General features: G+C 34.5%; 2 protein-coding genes across 5 annotated transcripts in view; both read right to left on the bottom strand.

The window, feature by feature from the left end:
* UBA6 (ubiquitin like modifier activating enzyme 6) overlaps nucleotides 1-22,187 on the bottom strand; it is a 91,684-nt gene that overhangs the window by 3,974 nt on the left and 65,523 nt on the right. For all 4 annotated transcript variants that reach the window (XM_067035714.1, XM_059065733.2, XM_067035716.1 and 1 more), the window contains 15 exons: nucleotides 21,727-21,804; nucleotides 20,014-20,195; nucleotides 18,350-18,455; nucleotides 16,747-16,836; nucleotides 16,442-16,522; nucleotides 15,329-15,457; nucleotides 13,356-13,407; nucleotides 13,205-13,268; nucleotides 11,566-11,635; nucleotides 9,827-9,898; nucleotides 6,347-6,464; nucleotides 3,924-4,117; nucleotides 3,050-3,177; nucleotides 622-709; nucleotides 346-440 (listed from right to left, as the gene is read on the bottom strand). In XM_067035714.1, coding sequence (XP_066891815.1) covers nucleotides 346-440; nucleotides 622-709; nucleotides 3,050-3,177; nucleotides 3,924-4,117; nucleotides 6,347-6,464; nucleotides 9,827-9,898; nucleotides 11,566-11,635; nucleotides 13,205-13,268; nucleotides 13,356-13,407; nucleotides 15,329-15,457; nucleotides 16,442-16,522; nucleotides 16,747-16,836; nucleotides 18,350-18,455; nucleotides 20,014-20,195; nucleotides 21,727-21,804 — 1,547 coding nt within the window. The remainder of the gene's footprint in view (nucleotides 1-345; nucleotides 441-621; nucleotides 710-3,049; nucleotides 3,178-3,923; nucleotides 4,118-6,346; nucleotides 6,465-9,826; nucleotides 9,899-11,565; nucleotides 11,636-13,204; nucleotides 13,269-13,355; nucleotides 13,408-15,328; nucleotides 15,458-16,441; nucleotides 16,523-16,746; nucleotides 16,837-18,349; nucleotides 18,456-20,013; nucleotides 20,196-21,726; nucleotides 21,805-22,187) is intronic.
* Nucleotides 5,266-5,815, bottom strand: LOC131757967 (10 kDa heat shock protein, mitochondrial). The gene has a single exon (XM_059065743.2). The coding sequence runs from the start codon at nucleotides 5,718-5,720 to the stop codon at nucleotides 5,412-5,414; it is 309 nt and encodes a 102-aa protein (XP_058921726.1). The 5' UTR covers nucleotides 5,721-5,815; the 3' UTR covers nucleotides 5,266-5,411.

Raw genomic sequence — 22,187 nt, 5'->3', positions numbered from 1 at the left:
AAAAAAATACTTCAGTCTCACAAGCCGAGTCCTTATGTGTTTGCATATAAGAGGTGGATCTACTTTTACTTGGTATATTGACCAAATCAGGTTTCTAAGCCTATTAGCTTATAAGCTGACCCTAAACAATAATAAACTCACAAGGGTATTATAATCTTATAAATCTCACTTGATAGGTAGCCTGTGGAGCTTGGCAGATTCACTGTCTTTATTACTGCCATTAGATAGGAGTAAATCATATATTTTTATCTGAACTTCAATAATCTCTATATTTAATTTTCTAGTGTGCATCCAACTTATATTTCAACTTTTGAGAATCTCTTGCATATAATGTTCAATACTTACGTTAACTTCAATCTTTTTGCATGACCAGGCATTACAGGAACATAAAGCATTTTGACTCCCTGTACCACCATTGTTGGCTCAATTCCATACTTCTCCTAAAAGTGAATACCCAAAAGAAACAATCAAAGCTCCACCCAAATATAAAATGCTGGATGACAATGTTTTACAACCAGTAAAAAGAGAGAAAACTCCTGCTAAATAATATTTATAAAAACCTCTAATGAAATTATGTATAAAACTAATAGACTCGAAGCAACTAATGAATAATTGTCTCACTTTGACTGCATTTATGAAATCCAAGAGGGTGAACTCTTCTTTTCCATGTATAATCCATCTGTCCCAAATTGTAAATGATATTCCATTTCTGTTATAGAAAAATATTCAGAACAAAAACATTTAAATTTTCTTCCCTTTAGCAATAATAAAAAATCCCAGAAGTCCACTATTTGTGATTTAGCTAGATATTAATGTAGGAATAAAAAAGAAAAATATAACAAAATATTCCATAATTCCATCTTACTTCCCCATCACAACACACAGGTAACCACTTTTATCAGTACCTTGTTTATCTTTCCAGTGTCTTATTATAAATCAGTATATCTTAGCAAGAGAGTTCCGTTTCTCTCTTTAAACAGTTGCATGAGTTTCACTGTGTGGATGTTCCAGTCTCCTATTACTAGACATTTAGGTTGTTCCAATCTTTGGCTATGATAAAAAATGCCAAAATGAGTATCTTGTACATATATCATTTGAGATGAGTGCAAATGTATCTGCAAGTTTGAAATATAGTGCTATATTTGCCTTAATATGGGTTATATTATTTTATACTCTCACCAGTAATGTATGAGAGTGCTTTCTCACACTCTTGCCAAGATAATAGTTTTCAAATTTTTGGTTGTTACCAATTTAAAAACTGAAAAATGGATTTGCTTTGTCATACAACTTTTGGAACTAGATTCTTAATCTCATTATCCATTAGTCAGACACTAGAATGGCTTCTAATTCATCTGAATTAGGCAGACATAGATGAAACCATAGAAAGTACAATGATAAACAGTGTGGCATATTATGTGTTGTGAGAGTTCTATGGCTGGTTTAGTCAGCAATGCTTCATGCTACATGCAAAAGAATGAAACTGGACTCCTATCTTACACCACACATACAAATTACCTCAGAATAGATTGAAGACTTGAATGTAACACCTGAAACCATAAAACTCCTAGAAGAAAACTTAGGTGGTAAGCTCCTTGACACTGGTTTTGGTGATGATTTTTTAGATTTGACACCAAAAGCAAAGGCAACAAATGCAAAAATAAACAAGTGGGACTACATCAAACTAAAAATCTTCTTCACAGCAAAGAAAGCCACTAACAAACTGAAAAGGCAACGTACCAACTGGGAAAAAATATTTGAAAATCATATATCTGGGTAAGGGGTTAATATCCAAAATATATAACGAACACATACAACTCTACAGCAAAAACCCCAAACAATCCAATAATAAAATAGGCAGAGGACCTGAACAGACATTTTTCCAAAGCAGGCATACAGATGGTCAACAGGTACATGAAAAGATGCTTAATTATCACTAATTATCAAGGAAATACAAATCAAAACCACAATGAGATATCACTGCACACTTGTTAGGATGGCTATCATCAAAAAACAGAAGATAACATGTGTTGGCAAGGATGTGAAGGAATTGGAACTCTTGTACATTCTAGGTGGGAATGTAAAAATGATACAGCCACTATGGAAAGCAGTATGTAGGTTCTTTAAAAAATTAAAAACAGAACTACCATATGATCTAGCAATTCCACTCCTGGGTATTTATCCAAAGAAAATGCAAACACTAACTTGAAAAGATATCTGTACTCCCATGTTCACTGCAGCATTACCTGTAATACCTAAGACATGGAATCAATCTAAGTGTCCATTGATGAATGGATAAAGAAAGGGTGGTACTATATATAATGAAGTATTATTCAGCCATAAAAGGAATGAAATCCTGCCATTTGTGACAACATGGATGGACCTTGAAGACGTTATGCTAAGTGAAATAAGTCAGACAGAGAAAGACAGATACCTTATCATCTCATGTATATGTGGAATCTAAAACAAACAAATCCTACAAAAAACTCAACTAATCAACCAGACAAAACCCCAAAAAAATCCCAAGCTCATAGATATACAGAACACTGATAGTGCCAGAAACAGGTGGTGAGGGTGGGCAAATGGATAAAGGGAGTCAAAAGGTACAAACTTCTGGTTGTAAGATGAGTAAATCATGGATATATAATGTGAAGCATGATGACTATAGTTAATAATACTCTACTGCATATTTGAAAGTTGCTGAGTGAGTAAATCTTAAATGTTCTCATCATCAGAAAAAAAACATTCTATAACTATGTATGATAATGGATGGTGACTGGGCTTTTTGTGGTAATCATTTCACAGCATACACCAGTGTTGAATCATTGTGTTGTACACTTGAAACTAATTTAATGCTGTATGTCAATTATATAATAAAAAAAGAAAAAAAAGAAATGCTACATGAAGATGGGGTTTTGACCTCATCATGAAGTGATGGAAGAGTTTATAAATATAGGAGAAAAGGAGAGATAAAGCTATTATTTTTCCCTTTTAAAAGGTAAAAAAATTATTTCATTCTCATTATGCAAGAGAAACACACCTTCATGCATACCTGATTTCAGTTTTTCTTACTTCAGATGTCTCCGTAAACACTATAATTGGAATGGCTAAGTTAAAGAAACAATTTTTGTAAGCTTCAAATGGATAGTCACCAGCTACTTTGATCATCTCCAATGCAACCTAGATAAAAGAAGGTGATCTGATTATATAAATAGCCTAAAACTATTCATAACTTTAATTGCATCTATATAATTTTCCTGAATTCTTCTCAAGCATTTCTGTGTAGAGAATAAAAGCAGCTATTGGACTGAAGTAATATAAATTTCTTATAAGCCTCTAACTAATGTGACTATGTAATCTTCCTACTTTGAAAGCAGATATCAGAAGTCAAGCAATACAGCAGTCTAAAATCATTTAATAATAGGAACAATAATTACATAGCTTCTAAGAATAACACTACAGTATGGTATAATAACTAGGGCCATCCTAAAGATTCTAAATCATTAAGGAAAAGACTAAATTTAAAGAAATCCAAATCACTAACAGAAATTACATTTATTTTAAGACAAAGAACAAAAATCCAATATAATCAAAGAGCAAAGATGAGGGTAGTTCATTTTATTCAAGAAAAATAGAGCATTTGGATTGAATAGAGGATACAAAGATGATGAGGATTACTGCCTGTGAGAAAAGTTATACTGTATCTTGACAGAGCTTTTTTTTTACATTAAAATGTCTATGTTATCTGTAAAAGTTCAAAATACAGATTACTGTATTTTCAGAAATATCTTACAATTTTAAATTATAAGATCAATATGTATCCCTCCTTCTCTAAGATCTCTGAGTGAATGGTTTGGGGTGGTGTAATAGGGAAGATAGAAAAGAAGCAATGAATAACAAGCATTTTCAAAGAATCATAATCTCACCAAGCCAGAAACTGCAGCAGTAGATGTTGCTATAGCAGGTATAATTCTACCTGCTATGCGTTTTGTTTTCAAACGGTCAGCTGGTTCAATGCTATACATTTTGGCACGAAGATTTGATGCAGCTGTGATGAAATCTATGTGTCCATTACGATCATCATCTTTTTCAAATGAAAGCGCTACCATCTGAAGGTCACCTGATGACAACAACCAGAAAAACAAAGTTTCCTAGTAAGTGATAAAGGCTTTACTAGGTAAAAAGCAAGGCAGTGTGGATTTACTACTGTTAAAGACTCCTTTTTGTTTAGGTTTGCAAATGACTGAAAAATACAACGACAACAACATCCAGGGAACTGAAATTACTGAAGGATATGAAAATGATGGCTTTAAAACCACTAAATTAGAAGTTTTAATATTAAAAAAAAAACCTTTCAAAAAAAACATAAAAATTAAAAAGCCATGTACATCTACTATTAAGTGGCTTACAATAAAAAAGTCAACACTGGGTACTGTTCAAAAATTGATTTCATAAATACTACTCTGAAACATTTTACCTCTGATAACTAAGAATAGGGTATACTGGTCAAATAAAAATAAGTGTCTTTATGAAAGATTTCTAGATTAGTGGTTCCTCAAATCATTCTGTAGACAGGTGTAGTTTAATCTGTGATGAAATGAGGAAGTAAGAAATGATAACATGTTTTTTCTAGAATTACAATTACTAACTTAGGATATAAACCTTTTACTTGCAAAATAAATAGTTGGCTAATCTAGGCTTTTCTCCTGAATTTTACTGGTCTTTGTGTAAAATCCCAAAAGTTTGGAAACTGCTGATTTATGTAGTAGAAAAGTGCTGAGCAGGTCTGAAAACATGAGCTAATACAGATCTGTTTTTAAGGAATTAAAAGTTCAGTTTCTGGGCTTCCCTGGTGGTGCAGTGGTTGAGAATCCGCCTGCCAATGCAGGCGACACGGGTTCGTGCCCGGGTCCGGGAAGATCCCACATGCCGCGGAGCGGCTGGGCTCATAAGCCATGGCCGCTGAGCCTGCGCGTCGGGAGCCTGTGTTCCGCAACAGGATAGGCCACAACAGTGAGAGGTCCGCGTACCACAAAACAACAACAACAACAAAAAAAAACACACAAAAGTTCAGTTTCCCTATATTTAAGACCATTTAGCAAGGGTGTACATAGGTCAGGTTTGTATTCCCTGTGTGTAATTATGGAGACTAAGAAGCCAAGAAGAAATCTGTCTATGATTTTTTTTTTCCTAAAGTGATTTTACTGGATCTCAGGATTAGTCTCCAAAGGACTCCATGTTTTCTTTTTTTTTTTTTTTTTTTTAGTTTGGATATTACTTTATTATAAAAGAAACACGGGAATTATTTACATGATGAAAGATTTCAGAATCTTTCAGAACTTCAGCGGCAGCTTCACATGATGCCATTGGGGGAATGGGCAGCTTCACATGATGCCATTTCAATATGACTTATTTTAGTCAACATATTTTCCAAGAATGTCACCATCTCTAAATAAGAAATAATCCTTGTCATCTAGAACTACTTTGGTGCCTCCATATTCTGGGAGAAGAACTTTATCTCCAACTTTCACACTAACTGGTTGAATCTCTCCACCCTTTCCTTTAGAGCCTGATCCAACAGCTACTACCGTTGCTTGCAATACTTTCCCTTGTGATTTTTCTGGAAGCATAATGCCTCCTTTGGTTACAACTTCGGCTGCACTTCTTTCAACTAATACTCGGTCAAAGAGGGGAAGGAACTTTCTAAATGCCTGTCCTGCCATGACTCGGGTTGCAGCACTACGTACTCTAGCTCTCTGGCTGCCGCCGCCGCCAAGAAGAAATCCGCAGTCGGACCCCCCTGCCACGTGAACTCGAGAAAAGCCATGTTTTCTTCATTATGCTAGCCATAAGTTAAAAAGTAATCACACAAGGGCTTCCCTGGTGGCGCAGTGGTTGAGAGTCCGCCTGCCAATGCAGGGGACACGGGTTCGTGACCCGGTCGGGGAAGATCCCACATGCGGCGGAGCCGCTGGGCCCGTGAGCCGTGGCCGCTGAGCCTGCGCGTCCGGAGCCTGTGCTCCGCAACGGGAGAGGCCACAACAGTGAGAGGCCCGCGTACTGGGAAAAAAAAAAAAAAGGAATCACACAATAGAATCTCAAGAACTAAAACAATCAAAACAGCAAAAACAAAGCAGACTTACATTTCAGCCTTCTACGGTAGGGAAATGGTAGAGAAAGTTACAAATTTAGTCACAGTTAAAGATGAACAGTGACTTTCATATGATCATGGAATCAAGCAATATCATTATTACTGTTATGATTTAATCCCACAAACTTCTGAGTGTACAGCTTAGTGAAAATAAAAATCCTTTTAGTTCAAAACATTTTTATAAAGATTTCCTCTTACTTGTGGTAGCTTCACTAGATGAAATAGCCTTTTCCAGTTGGAAAACAGCATTCCTCTCATCTTCACTGCTAACAGGAACGTGGTCTGGTTTCCTTGCAGTTTCATCTGTTTGAACAACCTTTAAATATATGTATGTATATGCATTAATGATGTCACATCCTACACCTAAATTTGACTAACAAATCTGTTTTTATCAAATAAGTCACAAAGAGAACACATTCTATTAGTTTAATTAGAGTATTAATCATTATGGTCCAATGTATTTTACACATTCTATTGTTAAGTAGTATTATGCTATTTACATATTTATTATCTACTGCCTCACACTGACATGTAAACTATGAGAATAGGGATCTTTATCTTGTTCACTGAGATAACCTCAATATATCTAAAATAAACTTGCTCATAGTGGGTGTTAAAAATACTTACTGAATAGTTTATAAGATCTAAGTTCATACAACTCTCTCTTAAAATTCCACACTAAAATAAAGTTAATGTTAATCAACAGTTTGTGATTCTGACAAATCAACTTCAAACCAAATTACATACCTCTAACTAGTGCAGAGCTGTTTTCTGTCTCCAAAGAAATTGAAGAAATCCACAAAATACATAATATGGGCATCTTTTAAATATTTATTGACTGCTGAAAAGAAGTTCTATCCCAAAGAATGTCTTCCTTCATATAGTTGCATGCTTAGGGCAGCACATATAAGTAATTTATCTTTAAGAAATCAGGTACCAAAATGTTCATTGCAGCTCTATTTACAATAGCCAGGAGATGGAGGCAACCTAAGTGTCCATCATCGGATGAATGGATAAAGAAGATGTGGCACATATATACAATGGAATATTACTCAGCCATAAAAAGAAATGAAATTGAGTTATCTGTAGTGAGGTGGATGGACCTAGAGTCTGTCATACAAAGTGAAGTAAGTCAGAAAGAGAAAGACAAATACCGTATGCTAACACATATATATGGAATCTAAGAAGAAAAAATGCCATGAAGAACCTAGGGGTAAGACGGGAATAAAGACACAGACCTACTAGAGAAGGGACTTGAGGATATGGGGAGGGGGAAGGGTAAGCTGTGACAAAGTGAGAGAGTCGTATGGACATGTATACACTACCAAACATAGGGTGGATAGCTAGAGGGAAGCAGCTGCATAGCACAGGGAGATCAGCTCGGTGGTTTGTGACCACCTAGAGGGGTGGGACAGGGAGGGTGGGAGGGAGAGAGATGCAAGAGGAAGAGATATGGGAACATATGTATATATATAACTGATTCACTTTGTTATAAAGCAGAAACTAACACACCATTGTAAAGCAATTATACCCCAATAAAGATGTTAAAAAAAAAAGATAGATAACCAAGAAGAACCTACTGTATAGCACAGGGAACTCTACTCAATATTCTGTAATAACCTATATGAGAAAAGACTCTGAAAAAGAATGAATATATGTATAACTGAATCACTTTGCCGTATACCTGAAACTAACACAACATTGTATATCAATATACTCCAATAAAATTTTTAAAAATAAAAAATAAAAGGAAAATAAATAAATAAATAACTTATTAAACACAAGGGCAGTGAAGTTAATATTCTCAAACCAAGAAAATAGCCACACATCATCATTAAAATACTATCTTATTAAAAAAAATCCAATGCACATTTTTACATATTAAATATGATTATAAATATTTGAGAAATACTAAGGAGTCAGGGAAGCGGTAAGTTTTATTTGCCAGAATGTATAGTCGATAATTTTTGGCTGTGGCATCTTTTAACTAGGAGTGCCAGATGCTGAAGCTTCAGTGGGAGCTGCTTCAAGGAGTGGTAAAAAGCTCACAAGTCATGTTAAAATTGCTCAGGGTAATTTATGACGCCAAAACTTTGACACAGAAAGAAGCAATTCAAGCTAGAAAACATATTGAAGAGCAGGAGAGACCTGTAAAGTTATTGATGCATACTTCCTTGGCTTCTGTCTAGCAGTTTTGCCCATTAGAAACGTGGGCTAGGAAGCTTCTTTATATAGGAAATTTGTTTTTCCTTTCTGTACTTTTGTTCTTGATAAAGTACAAGTCATGAACACTTCATTCAGAAAACCTATTTACTTGCACAAACTGAACTGCCTACAAGTTTTCCTTGTCCCTAAAATAAAAATGCAGAGTGGGAGACTGCACACACCACTTCCTACTTGAATTTTGCTGGGAGGCACCCATTATTCCACATTTTCCAGTATAGCTAAAGGTAAACGGAACAGAAGGTTGTTCTGTGGTTTATTTCTTTTTAGAGTGCATACGAAAAGGCACATAATGAACATGTGAAAAAGAAAAATATTTAGTATTTTCAAACTTTTTAATTTACCCTGCCTAAATTTCATGTTCCATCTTTATTAATACTCCCTTTCTCCTTCCAACATATTTGCCTGACAAAATCCCAACCCTTGTTACAATCCAATTTACCAGCTATCCTACAGTAGCACCCAAGCAGCTTTTCTCCAGCCACATGTAGTGGAATACATTAAGTGGAATTAACATTAAGTGGATCTTAAATATTGTCTCGAAATTCTACAACATCTTCTAATTCCCTACTTTTCCCACTCCCCTAGGCAATTATTTCACATCTTTTTTTCTCTGCTCAAACTTCCTCTATCTTCTCCCTGTTACTTGGAGCGATTAAGCTTGCTTCTTTTTTTCAACTAAGAAAATAATCTTTTTTTCTTGCACACTCAAACCAATTCCTTACAAATCCTGTCAGGGCTACTGCAAAATGTGTACAGAATCCAACCTCTTACCACAACTTCCCTGTTACCCACTACCCCTGTTTGATGGTTCATTCAAACCACCATCATTTCTTGCCTATAACCTCCTAATAGCTATTTCTGCTTCCTCTCTCATGTCCTAATCATTCTTAACACAATCGCCAGGGTCATCCTTTTAAATGTCAGGTTGTGTCCTCTGCTTAAAATCTTCCACTGGCTTCATCTCATAATAAAACATGAAGTACTTATAACCCTCACTACCTCTCCCATCTCGCTATCTACCACTCTCCTCTTGCGTATTCTCCTCAAGAAAAATTCTGGCCTTCAAAGTCTTTCAAGGTCTTTCTCTGAACTTGTTCCTGCTGTCTGTACTGCTCTTTCACCAGATAACAGTATGGCTCACTCCCTTACTTCCTTCAGGCTTCTACTCAAATGTTACCATATCAGAGAAGCTTTCCCCTTTTATCTCGTATGAGATGACACCAGCTCCATCACCCTTTGTTTTCCCTGTTTTATTTTTTCGTATTAGCACTTATGCCCATATGCAATACTACATAATTATTGGCACTTTTTTTTATAGTCTGCCCCTGGCCCAACTCCCACAAGAACAAGAATTTTGTTTTGTTCCTATGGGCTTCTCCAGGTTTAGAATGAGACTTGACACAAGTAGAAGTTCAATAACTATTTGCTAAATGAATGAACTTGTACACATACCTTGTTGGAAGGTTTGAATTCCTGAATCTTTACTTCGGAAAGAATATTCAACAGGGTATCTGCTGATAAGTCCTGGTTTTTAAAACAGTAATTTTATCAACATATTCTTAAAATTCTGAATTCCAAACCTAAAAAACAACCTAAAAAAGGTCCTTTATCATACTAAATATTTGAATAATTTATGATATAACTGTTTAGACCACATCTGTTTGTGACATTTACTTTTATTTCTATAGAAATACCATCCACAAAGGCTGGGAAGTGGGGGTGGTGTGTGTAAAAAAGTACTTGTTAGTCAACAAACCTGAAATCTTAGTTCTTTCCACAAATTTTTTATTTTTTTTGGCTGTGCCATGCAGCAGGTGGGATCTTTCCCGACCAGGGATCAAAGCCATGCCCCCTGCACTGAGAGCATGGAGTCTTAACCACTGGACTGCCAGGGAAGTCCATCCACAAATTTTTAAAAAGGTAGTTTTAGGACTGGTTGTATCAGACAGAGTGCCTTGAGATCAGGAACTATCTCTTCATTGTTTTACAAAGTTCCCTGCGGAAAGTTATACTCAATATACATTGACTCACAGTAAATGGAATTCATACCTTTGGAAGCAGGAAAATATTTAAATGGTTCAGGATAAACTTAGATGAATTTAAGGCTATATACATGTTTATTATTAAGAATCTACTTAGGAAAAACTGAGACACAGTGCTTTTGAGGTCACCTACAACTCATCACAAAATTATCACTCTTTTCACAAAAAGAATACCCAACTGAATGCCACTATTTTTACCAGACATTTATGGCATATTTTACTGTGTGTTAATTCCAAAAGGGATTAATGTACAACAGGCATTTTTAATCTAGATCCAAAATAGCCAATTCTAGTTATGGATCTGGCTCATATTTCCCATTCAGCCTAGTACCTAAAAGTATAGCAATTTATTTACCTCTATTATGCATTTGAGAAGGAAAATTCACTAATGCAGACCTGCCTTTCAAATAAAACTGTATTAGATCCCTTTACATATGAGTCAATGAAGACGATGTCTAAGAGAAAAGGTATAAATGATAAAAGTTAAGAAATGTCAATGTAGGGTAGTGTTTTCAAATCTCCTGAAAAGCATATGTTAATTTCACAAAAATAAGCCAAACAAATGATAATAAACAGAATCACTAAGAAATATTTAAAAATTGTTATGAAATAGGTCACTTCGGGTTTTCAGAGTAAGTACAATAGTTAAAGTTAGTAGGTTATAAATGTTTTAAAAATAAAGTAAGACTGCTTTTACAAATATTTGTTTTGCTACTTAAGTTCAGAAAAAAAAGTGACTTTCTTCTACTTAGTGATGCTGCAATGAGATTTTAGCTTCTGCTTTATTAGAATGGGCAACACTACAACAAAATGAAAAGTTTATATCGAAGAACAATTCTGATAACATAAAACACACTTTGGGGCTTCCCTGGTGGCGCAGTGGTTGAGAGTCCGCCTGCCGATGCAGGGGACACGGGTTCGTGCCCTGGTCTGGGAGGATCCCACATGCCGTGGAGCGGCTGTGCCTATGAGCCATGGCTGCTGAGCCTGTGCTCCGCAACGGGAGAGGCCACAACAGTGAGAGGCCCGCGTACCTCAAAAAAACAAAACAAAACAAAACAAAACAAAACACATTTTGATGATGCAATTAGCTAAGTCATCTAATTCTAACCTTTTCTATCACTTGTTAGGGCTTGAAGAATATCTTACCTCTTCTGTATATGGAATGCAATAGACTGTAGCATATAATTTTGCAGCATTCAGAAGGAAACTGAAGTGCCTTTTGAAATTAAAAAATAAAGTGTGAATGCACAGTTTCAAAGACGTTTACCAGAAACTATAGCCTTTAAAATGCTGAAGATAAGTAATTACAGAATTTTTGTTACAGGATTATTATTTTTTTTAAGTTAGGCAATGAAATTCTGGTCTAGACCAAGGCATTGTAGAAGTTATAAAAGAGAAAACATCACATGTTTATCCTCATAAGCACTAGTATTCAGGTAGTGATCAAGACTACTTTGGGGAGAGGCCAGAAGTAGAAAAATTATTGAAAGAAAATTCATTTTAATTCATAAGAAAATATTACAAACTTGGTTTTAAAGAGTGTACAATAAGTCCAAACTAAGCAAATGAGTTTGTTTAAAAACAAAAAAGGTAGTTTTATAGAAGAAGCAATCAGGGATTCCCTGGTGGCACAGTGGTTAAGAATCCACCTGCCAGGGGCTTCCCTGGTGGCGCAGTGGTTGAGAATCCGCCTGCCGATGCAGGGGACACGGGTTTGTGCCCCGGTCCGGGAAGATACCACATGCCGCGAAGCAGCTGGACCTGTGAGCCATGGCCACTAAGCCTGCGCGTCCGGAACCTGTGCTCCGCAACAGGAGAGGCCACAATAGTGAGAGGCCCGCATACCACAAAAAAAAAAAAAAAAAAAAAAAAAAAAAAAAAAAAAAAAAAAAAAAAGAATCCACCTGCCAGTGCAGGGGACATGGGTTCGAGCCCTGGTCCAGGAAGATCCCACATGCCATGGAGTAACTAAGCCCTGGCGCCACAACTACTGAGCCTGTGCTCTAGAGCCACAACTACTGAAGCCCGTGCATCTAGAGCCCATGCTCTGCAACAAGAGAAGCCACCGCAATGAGAAGCCCGTGCACTGCAACGAAGAGTAGCCCCCTCTCGCCACAACTAGAGAAAGCCTGAGCGCAGCAACGAAGCCCCAATGCAGCCAAAAATAAATAAATAAATAAATTTATTTTAAAAAAAGAAGCAGCAATCAGGATAAGGTGACTAGAATAAGCACCAGAGGGAAAAACTAAGCACAGAATTACTTGTTGAAAGGATGGTTAACAAGCTAAGTGTTTAATTAAAATATATACATATAAGTGTGTTTGTGTATAAAATGCATATCTAATATAGATAGGATATATAGGTATTTACTCAAAGATCAACTCATTTGAAAATTAACCTGAGATTATTTAGGGAGTTATTTAGTAGTGATCATTTTCCCCCATGTAACTAAAGTTTCTTATATACTGACTTCATTAAATAGGAAAACATCTGTCTTCATTTTACTTTTTTAATGAATAAAGTCAAAGAGATGACACTTTGGGTGTACTTTAGAGAAGACAAAAATAATAAGATTATTTACCATGTAAATAAATAGATTCACCTACATGTGGGGAGAAGAATTGTGGCTGGCTTTGTTGGCCAAAATGCTATGCTAACTCTTAGATCAACAGGAATGCAATTATTTAACATTAAAGAGCCTGCAGTTTTCACCCTGCAATGTAAACCTATACAGTTAAGAAGTTTACAATGAAGGATGTATATAAAACTGGATATATATACTTACAAAGGTTCATTTAGATCAAATTTTAATGGAGAGGGGGGCCTTTTTGGTGACTGCCAAAACAAACCTAACAAAATATAAAATATTATTTTCAGTGTCAGCAGTCAGTAATAAATTGCATTAAACTTTCTTCTCAACATTGATAAATACTTACTGCCATCTTTTAATCGTGTGTCCAGAGGGAAACAGTGAAGAAGCTGAAGAGCCTAAAGAAAAAATTGAATTAAAAAAAAAAATCACTACTTAATATTAACTGAAGTAAAAAAAAAAAAAAAAACAAAAAACAACATACATAAAAAGATATACATTGAAGTCTTCCAGTCACCGTGTACTTAGTCTGTCCATTCTCCTGTCACTGCCCCCCCACCCCAACTTGGAATAACCTCTATTGCTATTTTTTATCAACACTTATATAGATTTTTTTTCTTTTTTTTTTTACATCTATGGCAAACGTGGATATAGATTATTTTATCCCTTTTACACAAACAGTGGCATATTTTACATATCATTCTGCTCCTTTCAAAGAGCTAATCCTTAAAACAAGCAAAAAAAAAACCAGGGGCTTCCCTGGTGGCACAGTGGTTGAGAGTCTGCCTGCCGATGCAGGGAACATGGGTTTGTGCCCCGGTCCGGGAATATCCCACATGCCGCGGAGTGGCTGGGCCCATGAGCCAATGGCCACTGAGCCTGCGCATCCGGAGCCTGTCCTCCGCAACGGGAGAGGCCACAACAGTGAGAGGCCCATGTACAGCAAAAAAAACAAAACAATAAAAATACATAGTATTTTATATTTTGAAATGATATGCTGCTTGAGATTTGCTTCAAAACCATCTAGGGGGAGGGTATATTAGGTGGGATTATAGATGAAATAAGATTTTCTATGAGCTGGTAATTGTAAACCTGGGTGACAAATATATGAGGAATACATGGAGATTAATTATATGCTATTTTCTCTATTTTTCTGTGGTCGAATTTTTCCACAATAAAAAAAAAAAAGTTAAAAAACCCATAGAAGATAAGGACAAAAAAGAGTTCTGTAGATTTTGAAACATGAGATCACTGATAGTCATGGTAAGAATAATTTCAATAGTCGTGGGGAAAGAAGACACATTTACTGGATGAAGACATGGCAACAGTTAGTATAGACCACTTTTCTAAGAAGCAGAGCAAAAAAGGAAGTGAAAAACAGGAATAAGTATAATTTAAAGACTTTAAAAAGGTGAGCTTATTTTATATTCCAATAGGTAAGAGCCTAAAGAGAGGGAGAGACTAAACAGAGTGCAGGACACATTCAAGCTTCTGTATGTAACTGGAGTAAGAATAACAGCTAATACTTCACTAAATATTTATGGGATGAACCAGGTTCTATGCTAAAGACTTTGCATGTATTAACTCATTTGATCCTCACCACTATGCTAATGAGTCAGGCACCAACTTATTACTCCCATTTTACAATGAGGAAACAGACAAAATGTGATTATTAGATACATATGGGGAAGGCAAAATTCCAACAAAATTTCTGATGGAATCTCTATTCTCTCAGTCTCTTGCTCTACTCTGAACAACAAACTTCTTTATGATTACTGATTTAATGTATTCCTTCTTCTCTAGAAGGAACCCCTATTTTATTAAAACCCATTTTGTACACAGAAAGACAAGGATTAGTTAAATGTATAACTGACAAGCCAATGGGTGGAGTTTAAATGCATTCTTTTTTTTTTTTTTTTTTTTTTTTTGCGGTATGCGGGCCTCTCACTGTTGTGGCCTCTCCAGTTGCGGAGCACAGGCTCCGGACACGCAGGCCTAGCGGCCATGGCTCACGGGCTTATTAGTTGCTCCGCGGCATGTGGGATCTTCCCGGACCAGGGCACGAACCCGTGTCTCCTGCATCGGCAGGCGGATTCTCAACCACTGCGCCACCAGGGAAGCCCTAAATGCATTCTTTAATCAGTAACATTCAGAGAGAAATTAGTTGCGTGCCTGTCACTTGTTCTCAGTTAACTTACTAATTTCTGAAAAGCTTCCTGAAAGAAAGAGTACACATTTTCAGGTCAATGAAATTAATTTCATAGTAATTAAATGAGCCAAGTTTAGACTTTTTCTTAATGTTTTATAATGTATACTTACCTTATGGTTAAAATATTTTTCAAACTTTAATCTTGCTAATTCTACACAGTGGGACCAATTTCTAGGTCTTCTGCTAAGTAACTTAATAACTTGAAAAGAGCCTTCTAAACTGTGTCCACTTTGTATCTTCTAGAATGAGAGGAAAAAAGAAAACAAAGCAAATACATGTCCAATTAATCACACAAACACACACGCACATATTCCCAGGAAATGTCAGCCAAAGTTTGAAATGCCAGCTCATGTGTCTTATGATTTTATTATTTTCACCTCAAGCTCCCTGTCCCCATCTTCCTACGTTCCCTCTTTCTTTTCTTTTCTGGAGGGGAAATGGGAAAAGATAGCATGTAAAATGTTAACTTTAAAGTTTCTTATCTCCCAAGTTATCCTCATGTCTTTCTAGTGGTAAATCAGTACTATATACGTACTTACTATACGAAGTGCTATGAATAAAATTTTACACTAAAAAGTTGGCCTTTTTAGTGTAGGATTAAAGGAAAGTGAAAAAACAGCTCTGAAGTTGCCCTCACCATGAGACTAATAAATCTGAGACTGAGACCATTCTTACTCCTGAAATTTTCACTAAAACTTACCTCAGTTTTTTCCAAAGAGCTTAACAATCTGTTTTATTATTTGTAGCTCTCTTATCATTTATCAAATCCTTATTAGGTTGAACCATATGAATTGCTGTTCTGTGAGTCAAACATGGTAAAATATCTGTAACTCCATATAGTTTGACCAAATTAAAAATGAAGGGTTATTTGTGACCCGCTAACTTCGAGATTCCTCATATACTTACTATAATATACAATATTAATGTACAATCTCTGTTTAAGGAGGTAAACTATTTATAGGCAACTTGAAAATAAGATTACACTGACATAAAGTGTTGGGATTAGCAGATGCAAACTATTATATACAGAATGGATAAACGACAAGGTTCTACTGTATAAGACAAGGAGCTAAATTCAAAGTCCTGTGATAAACCATAATGGAAAAGAATATGAAAAAGAATGTACATATATATAACTGAATCATTTTGCTGTACAGCAGAAATTACCACAACATTCTAAATCAACTATACTTCAATTTAAAAAAAAGTGTATTGATTTTTACCTTTAAGACTTCTTCTGCAGATGGATAGGTTTGCCAAAATTTGTTAAACAACGAAGGCTTGTAGGAAAAGGAACTTTCAAACTATAAGGGAAAAGAGGAAAACACATTACAAATAAAAGTATGTTTAAAAGTTGGAAATATCTGATGAATTGGGCAATTGGGATTGACATGTATACACTGATGTGTATAAAATTGATGACTAATAAGAACCTGCTGTATAAAAAAATAAAATTCAAAAATTAAAAAAGTTGGAAATATCATCTTTTCTACTTCAAAGAAAAATTCTTAAAAAATATCTTTATTACCTTATCTCTTGCCCATTGTATAGTGTGTTCAATAGCAGCTGGAAAGGATTTTAGGGTACAAAATGGTATTTCCTCTTCTGGGGGATCCCGCTATTTTATAAAATATGACAACAGTTAAGAGAAGTAATGACAACTTTTTACGGAATGAATTTACTTGAGTGTTTTAAGACCATTAAAAAATAAAATTCAAAAATAAAATAAATCCAACATTTTTTATCTTCTTTCTCCTACACATTAAGAGGAAAAGTTTATTCTTTTGACACTTAACCCACGTGTTTATATTATCTGTGCACTCCTTTGGTACCATGTAGTACTCATATAGCAGACTATCATATATAATTACCTTTTTTTTCCCTCCAAGTATCAAGGTGACATTTAACACTTTAAATATTCCGCATTTTGAAAAATAATTCAAGAATTCCCAATATAGTGCCCACATACCGTGAGTTTCTTTCTCCAGGGAGAAAAAAATATTTGTAAGCAGGAATCGTATGTTCTTAATGCTTGGTATAGTTTCTTGCAGAAATCGTGTATTAAATAAATGGCAAATGTCTATGTTGTGTCGTGTGAAAAAGTACCATTGAAGAAATCCATATTCTCTTAAAGGGTACATTTGGTACATTTAGTCTTATTGGCTTGGCTTACCCAATTTAAAACAACTCACTTTGTCTCTTTTTACTTAGAGATTTTACTTTAGTGTGTTGATATATAAAATACCACAGAATATTTTATAAACCAAAAAGGAAAGCCAGATGGAGTATTCAATTCTAGTTTTTCTAAGTATGAAGTTAAAGAATATATGTATAGGAGAAGGGAAAGATGTGGTAGAATGAGAGAATCAATGGAACTTTCAGAATTTTGTAACATCCCCTACTTTGAAAATCTTCTAGTATGATCCCAGCATATCATGATTTTTTCCACCTAATTTCCTTCAAATCAAACTTATCAATTTTGTCTATTAGTGTTTTCACCATATAAACTTCCGATTGCATGAGAGTAAAGGGGAAAACAAATTTTATTAAAATTTAAAAAATTTTCTAAACCAAACATATCCATTAAATAAAGGGATATTTATGCTTGTAAAATAACATTCTTCTTTCAATTTTACAACTTGGGGTGACCTTTTTTTTTTAAATCCCCAAGCCTACATTTCTTAGACCAGTGATTTTCAAATCTGGCAGTATCTTAAAATCACTTGTGGAGGTTAAAAAAAAGTTACACCTATATCATTTGTATAACATATATGGTTATAAATGGCTTGGTCCCTCATATGGAGAATCTGATTCTTCAGTAAGATTTTGGGTGGGTCACCAGTTCAAAGGTTGCTAAAAACTAAGCAAGCAGCTCTGAGAAACAAACAGAAAACACAAGAATAATATTCCACAAAGACTGGAAACAAAATTTTGATGATTAAAAAAATAAGTTCAGCTACATTTAAAAAAATGTCTATACACATATGCACAGACATCATTGGCAGATCAAAAACAGAAGGGATTAGGAATGCTAAACCAAATTTGCTGACTAATGAAGAGAAATAAACCATGAGATATAAAAATGATGATATAAAGAAGAGACATTTACTTTAAAAAACTGGTTCACTTACATGACTATTATAGGATTCAGTTAAATGAGGTACAATAACTTCAGTGTGTCCCTTAGTGCCCATTGTTCCAGAATCTAAGAGGGGTCGTAGATTTGCTAAGCAACGGCTATGTGAAAAGAAAATAGGTAACAAACATAAAAGTGAGCAGTAACAATGTAAGCAGAGGACAACTTACCAATTTCTACTGACCATTTCACATGTTGATCACTTCTTGGATATAACACGGTAGGAAACAGATACATGACCACCAAACAACCCATTTATTATCACCATCCCCTTCCTCCCACAAACTTTTTTGCTCACCCTAGCAATTTTTGTCTCTACCTTCCATTCCCAAAGTTTGGTAGTTTTAGAACAAGACACATTACGTTTATCTTGTTCTAAAACTCCTACACACTATGGATAAACAACAAGGTCCTAATGTGTAGCACAGAGAACTATATTCAATATCCTGTGATAAACCATAATGGAAAAGAATATAAAAAAAGAATGTCTCTATGTGTATAACTGAGTCACTGCTGTACAGCAGAGATTGCCACAACATTGTAAATCAACTATACTTCCATAAGAAAAAAGAAAAAACAAAAAAAACTCCTATCAAATTTTGGGCTTCAACTTTTTTTCCTCTGGGTTAACTCTTAATTAATGCGTTACCCTTTCTTTTCTTGTTTTCTATTTCTTCTTTGGTTTATTTTCTGACTATAAGTTCTACCTCACTATATCTTTTCAACATTTTCTTCATCCCACACCTTCTTTCTCAATACTTATGATACCTATATTCACCACACTTTAATTTCTTAAAGTTTCTTTTTTGCCTTTCTCTGCTCAAGTTTACAAACTTTCCACTGTACTCTCAACTGGTAAATTTTCCTGCTAATAAATCTGCTCTAGCACCCTAACATTAGAGAGTCATACAAAGATATAAGAAAGATTATGTAAGGTGTATACATCATAGTCATTTATTCATCTACTTATTTAACAAATATTTACTGAATGACACCATGTATTGGGTGCTGAGGATAGAGTGATGGGAAAATAAATAATAATTGAATAAATGATTTAGTGAGGAAACAAATATTAAATAAATGTGCATGTCAATAAAAACTAAGTGCTATAAAGGAAAAATGAGTGCTGTGAAAGATTATCTTAGGAGGATCTAATTTAGAATTCAGGGGTTCAAGAAAGTCTATTTGAATAAAGACATTCAGGCTGAAACTGAAAGGATGAGAGAAAAAACTAAAGGAAGTGAAGAGTAAGTAGGCAGATTTGGGGTCAGGAGTTTTAGAACAAGATAAGCATAATCTCCTGAGGTTGAAGGAGATCATGTACAAGTTCCTGAGGTGAAAAGTGTTAGATGGCCCCACTGTAAGAACTGAAAGAATGTGTGGCTAGAATAAGGGGAGCCAGGGAGAAACAGTAAATTTTAAGCTGGAGTGGTGGACAGGTGGCAGATATTCTATGAAAAACATTTCGGCCATTTTAAAGATTTTTAATTTTATCCTGTCTCTAATGGGAAATCATCAACAGGCTTGGGTTCGAGGAGAACTATAATAGGAACATAAAGAATAATCAGAAAATTCAGCAACTTTTCAATAAATAGGTATGAGAAATGAAGCGAAAACAAAGAAAGACAATTTCTATGAACCTGAATTTCAAGAACATACCTGTCTACATATCTCCTGGCTTCCACATTATCTAATGCTGTAATAATTATATCCTGCTTAGTATAGAACTCATCATTGTAAATCACCTCGGTGGCTGGACATACTTTGTTCAAGTGTGCATCTATCTTTAATTGAGGATTTATTTTCAGGGTTGCATCAGCAGCAGTATAGCTTTTAGGTTTCTAAACAAATAACATATAAAAACAGAAGAAATAAACGGTAAACAGGAAAAATAGATCATGACTGAACTTAAAACATTTTTTATATGAAGAATAATGTAATGAGACCAGTTTTCATTTTTAATTTGTGGAAATTACATTCATTGTGGTCATGCTGCATTTAGTAATGCACATTAGAATTAATAATTCACACATTATTAATAAAAATGTAAACAACCTCTATTTTATAGCTAAGTGCTTTGTAATTCTTAAAATATTAGTTAAAAGTCTAATTAAAAGTACATTTTTCCCTAGTAATGAGGTTTGAATCGAGTAAGTGTCTAGAAAAAAAATGAGAACACATTCAGTAAAATATTAGAAATCCAAGTTCTACAGAATATGAACTCTCAGAAGAATGGTAACTTAATATCAATATTTTGGTACTAAAATGTTAAAAAAATTTTACCATTTCTGGATGGAAATATTTTAAAAATTATTTTATATGTTTCAGTTTTATAAAAAGAGTACTCTTTCTTTTCTTTTAGAGTTAGTGATCATTTTTAAATCACTGGTGTCATTTCAGGTGCTATCATAGTTTATTTGGGAGTACTGGCTCTGACACTAAGATCATTCAGCTTGAACGAATGCATCTAGTTTTAATGGTATCTGTCTCTTCTCATATTGATAGACGGACATGTTTTTACTTCTCAGTGCTATTAGCATTCATACATACAAACTGTAAACTTTGTTAGAAGTGTAAAACAAACAGGCTTTAATAGTTCTTTTATAAGTAAAATGCACAAAGGTCAGTGAATGAATCTTATCACATAAATTTTAGTTCATGAGAGACCCTGTTACTTAGTTCTTTTTATTTGGATAGGTGAGGTCATCTGGTTAACTATGCAACTATATAACTATATAAAAGTATGCTTTAATTACTTTTCTGTTCATGACATTCTTAGTTTACTAAGATTCTCAATGAGTTGTAGAACAACAAAGTGAAAAAAATTTCTAAAGAGCTAATTTGCTTGACTGACTAAATTGTTTCTTTTACTGACTTAAATATTTTGACCTCCATAAAAAAGAAGACTGAAAATAAGCATTATATAATAAAAATGGATGTTAAATAATCAAGCAAGATCAAAAGAGCAAAAAAACTCTCAAACTTTACTTGTTCTGTAATAAAGGTTAATAAAAACGACAGTGCCAAATTTGTCATCTATAAAAACTTCAAATTAGGGAACCTGTTTTTATATCCTAAGATGTTTCTAAAATTAAATACATTAATACATCTTGATTATAAAATGAAAAAAATACTGCCCATCATTCACAACTCAGATTTTAACACCCCAAATCAATGCAAAAACTAATATTTATATTAAAAAATAATTATATATTTTCTCTATTGTCATTCCCATTATTTGATAATTTGAGAGATTCTAATAAAATACACTATGCTTGTTCAAGCACCATTTTCTATTTATAAAAAGCAAACTCTCTTCTTTTTTGTATAACATAATAGATGATTCAAATTTGAAACAGTATAACAACACACCTGTATGTGATGAGGACGAAATAGGAACTGTCTATTCAAGTTGGATTTTTCTATCAAGTCAGGATCTGTTACTGTAACCTAATACCAAGGGAAAAAATGGCTGAAATTACATAAGAGATAAATTTAAATCTACCTTGCTTTTCTCTGAATGACTAAAACAACTCCCACAAGTTATTCTAAATTGTTTTGGCTGGTGAAAGTTATAAGAATACAAATACTCCAAAACTGGTTACCAACACTACTGTTTTTATGCTTATATTTAGTGATAATGTTTAGCATAGGAACGTGTCAAACAAAACAGCTGAAACCAATTGCAACTCCTACTCAAAACTTTTTTTTAACTATTCATAATGAAATAAAGGCTTAACATCACTATCACATTTTAGAAACGTAATGGATTAGCCATAGAGGAGTTAGTTCTTCTTTCTATACATATTTATGCTCAATCTCAACTGATTGGG

The sequence above is a fragment of the Kogia breviceps genome, chromosome 6 (assembly GCF_026419965.1).
Source record: "Kogia breviceps isolate mKogBre1 chromosome 6, mKogBre1 haplotype 1, whole genome shotgun sequence".
Lineage (NCBI taxonomy): Eukaryota > Metazoa > Chordata > Mammalia > Artiodactyla > Physeteridae > Kogia > Kogia breviceps.
Note: the sequence above shows the minus strand (reverse complement) of the source record. Positions and strands in the feature narration are given on the sequence as shown.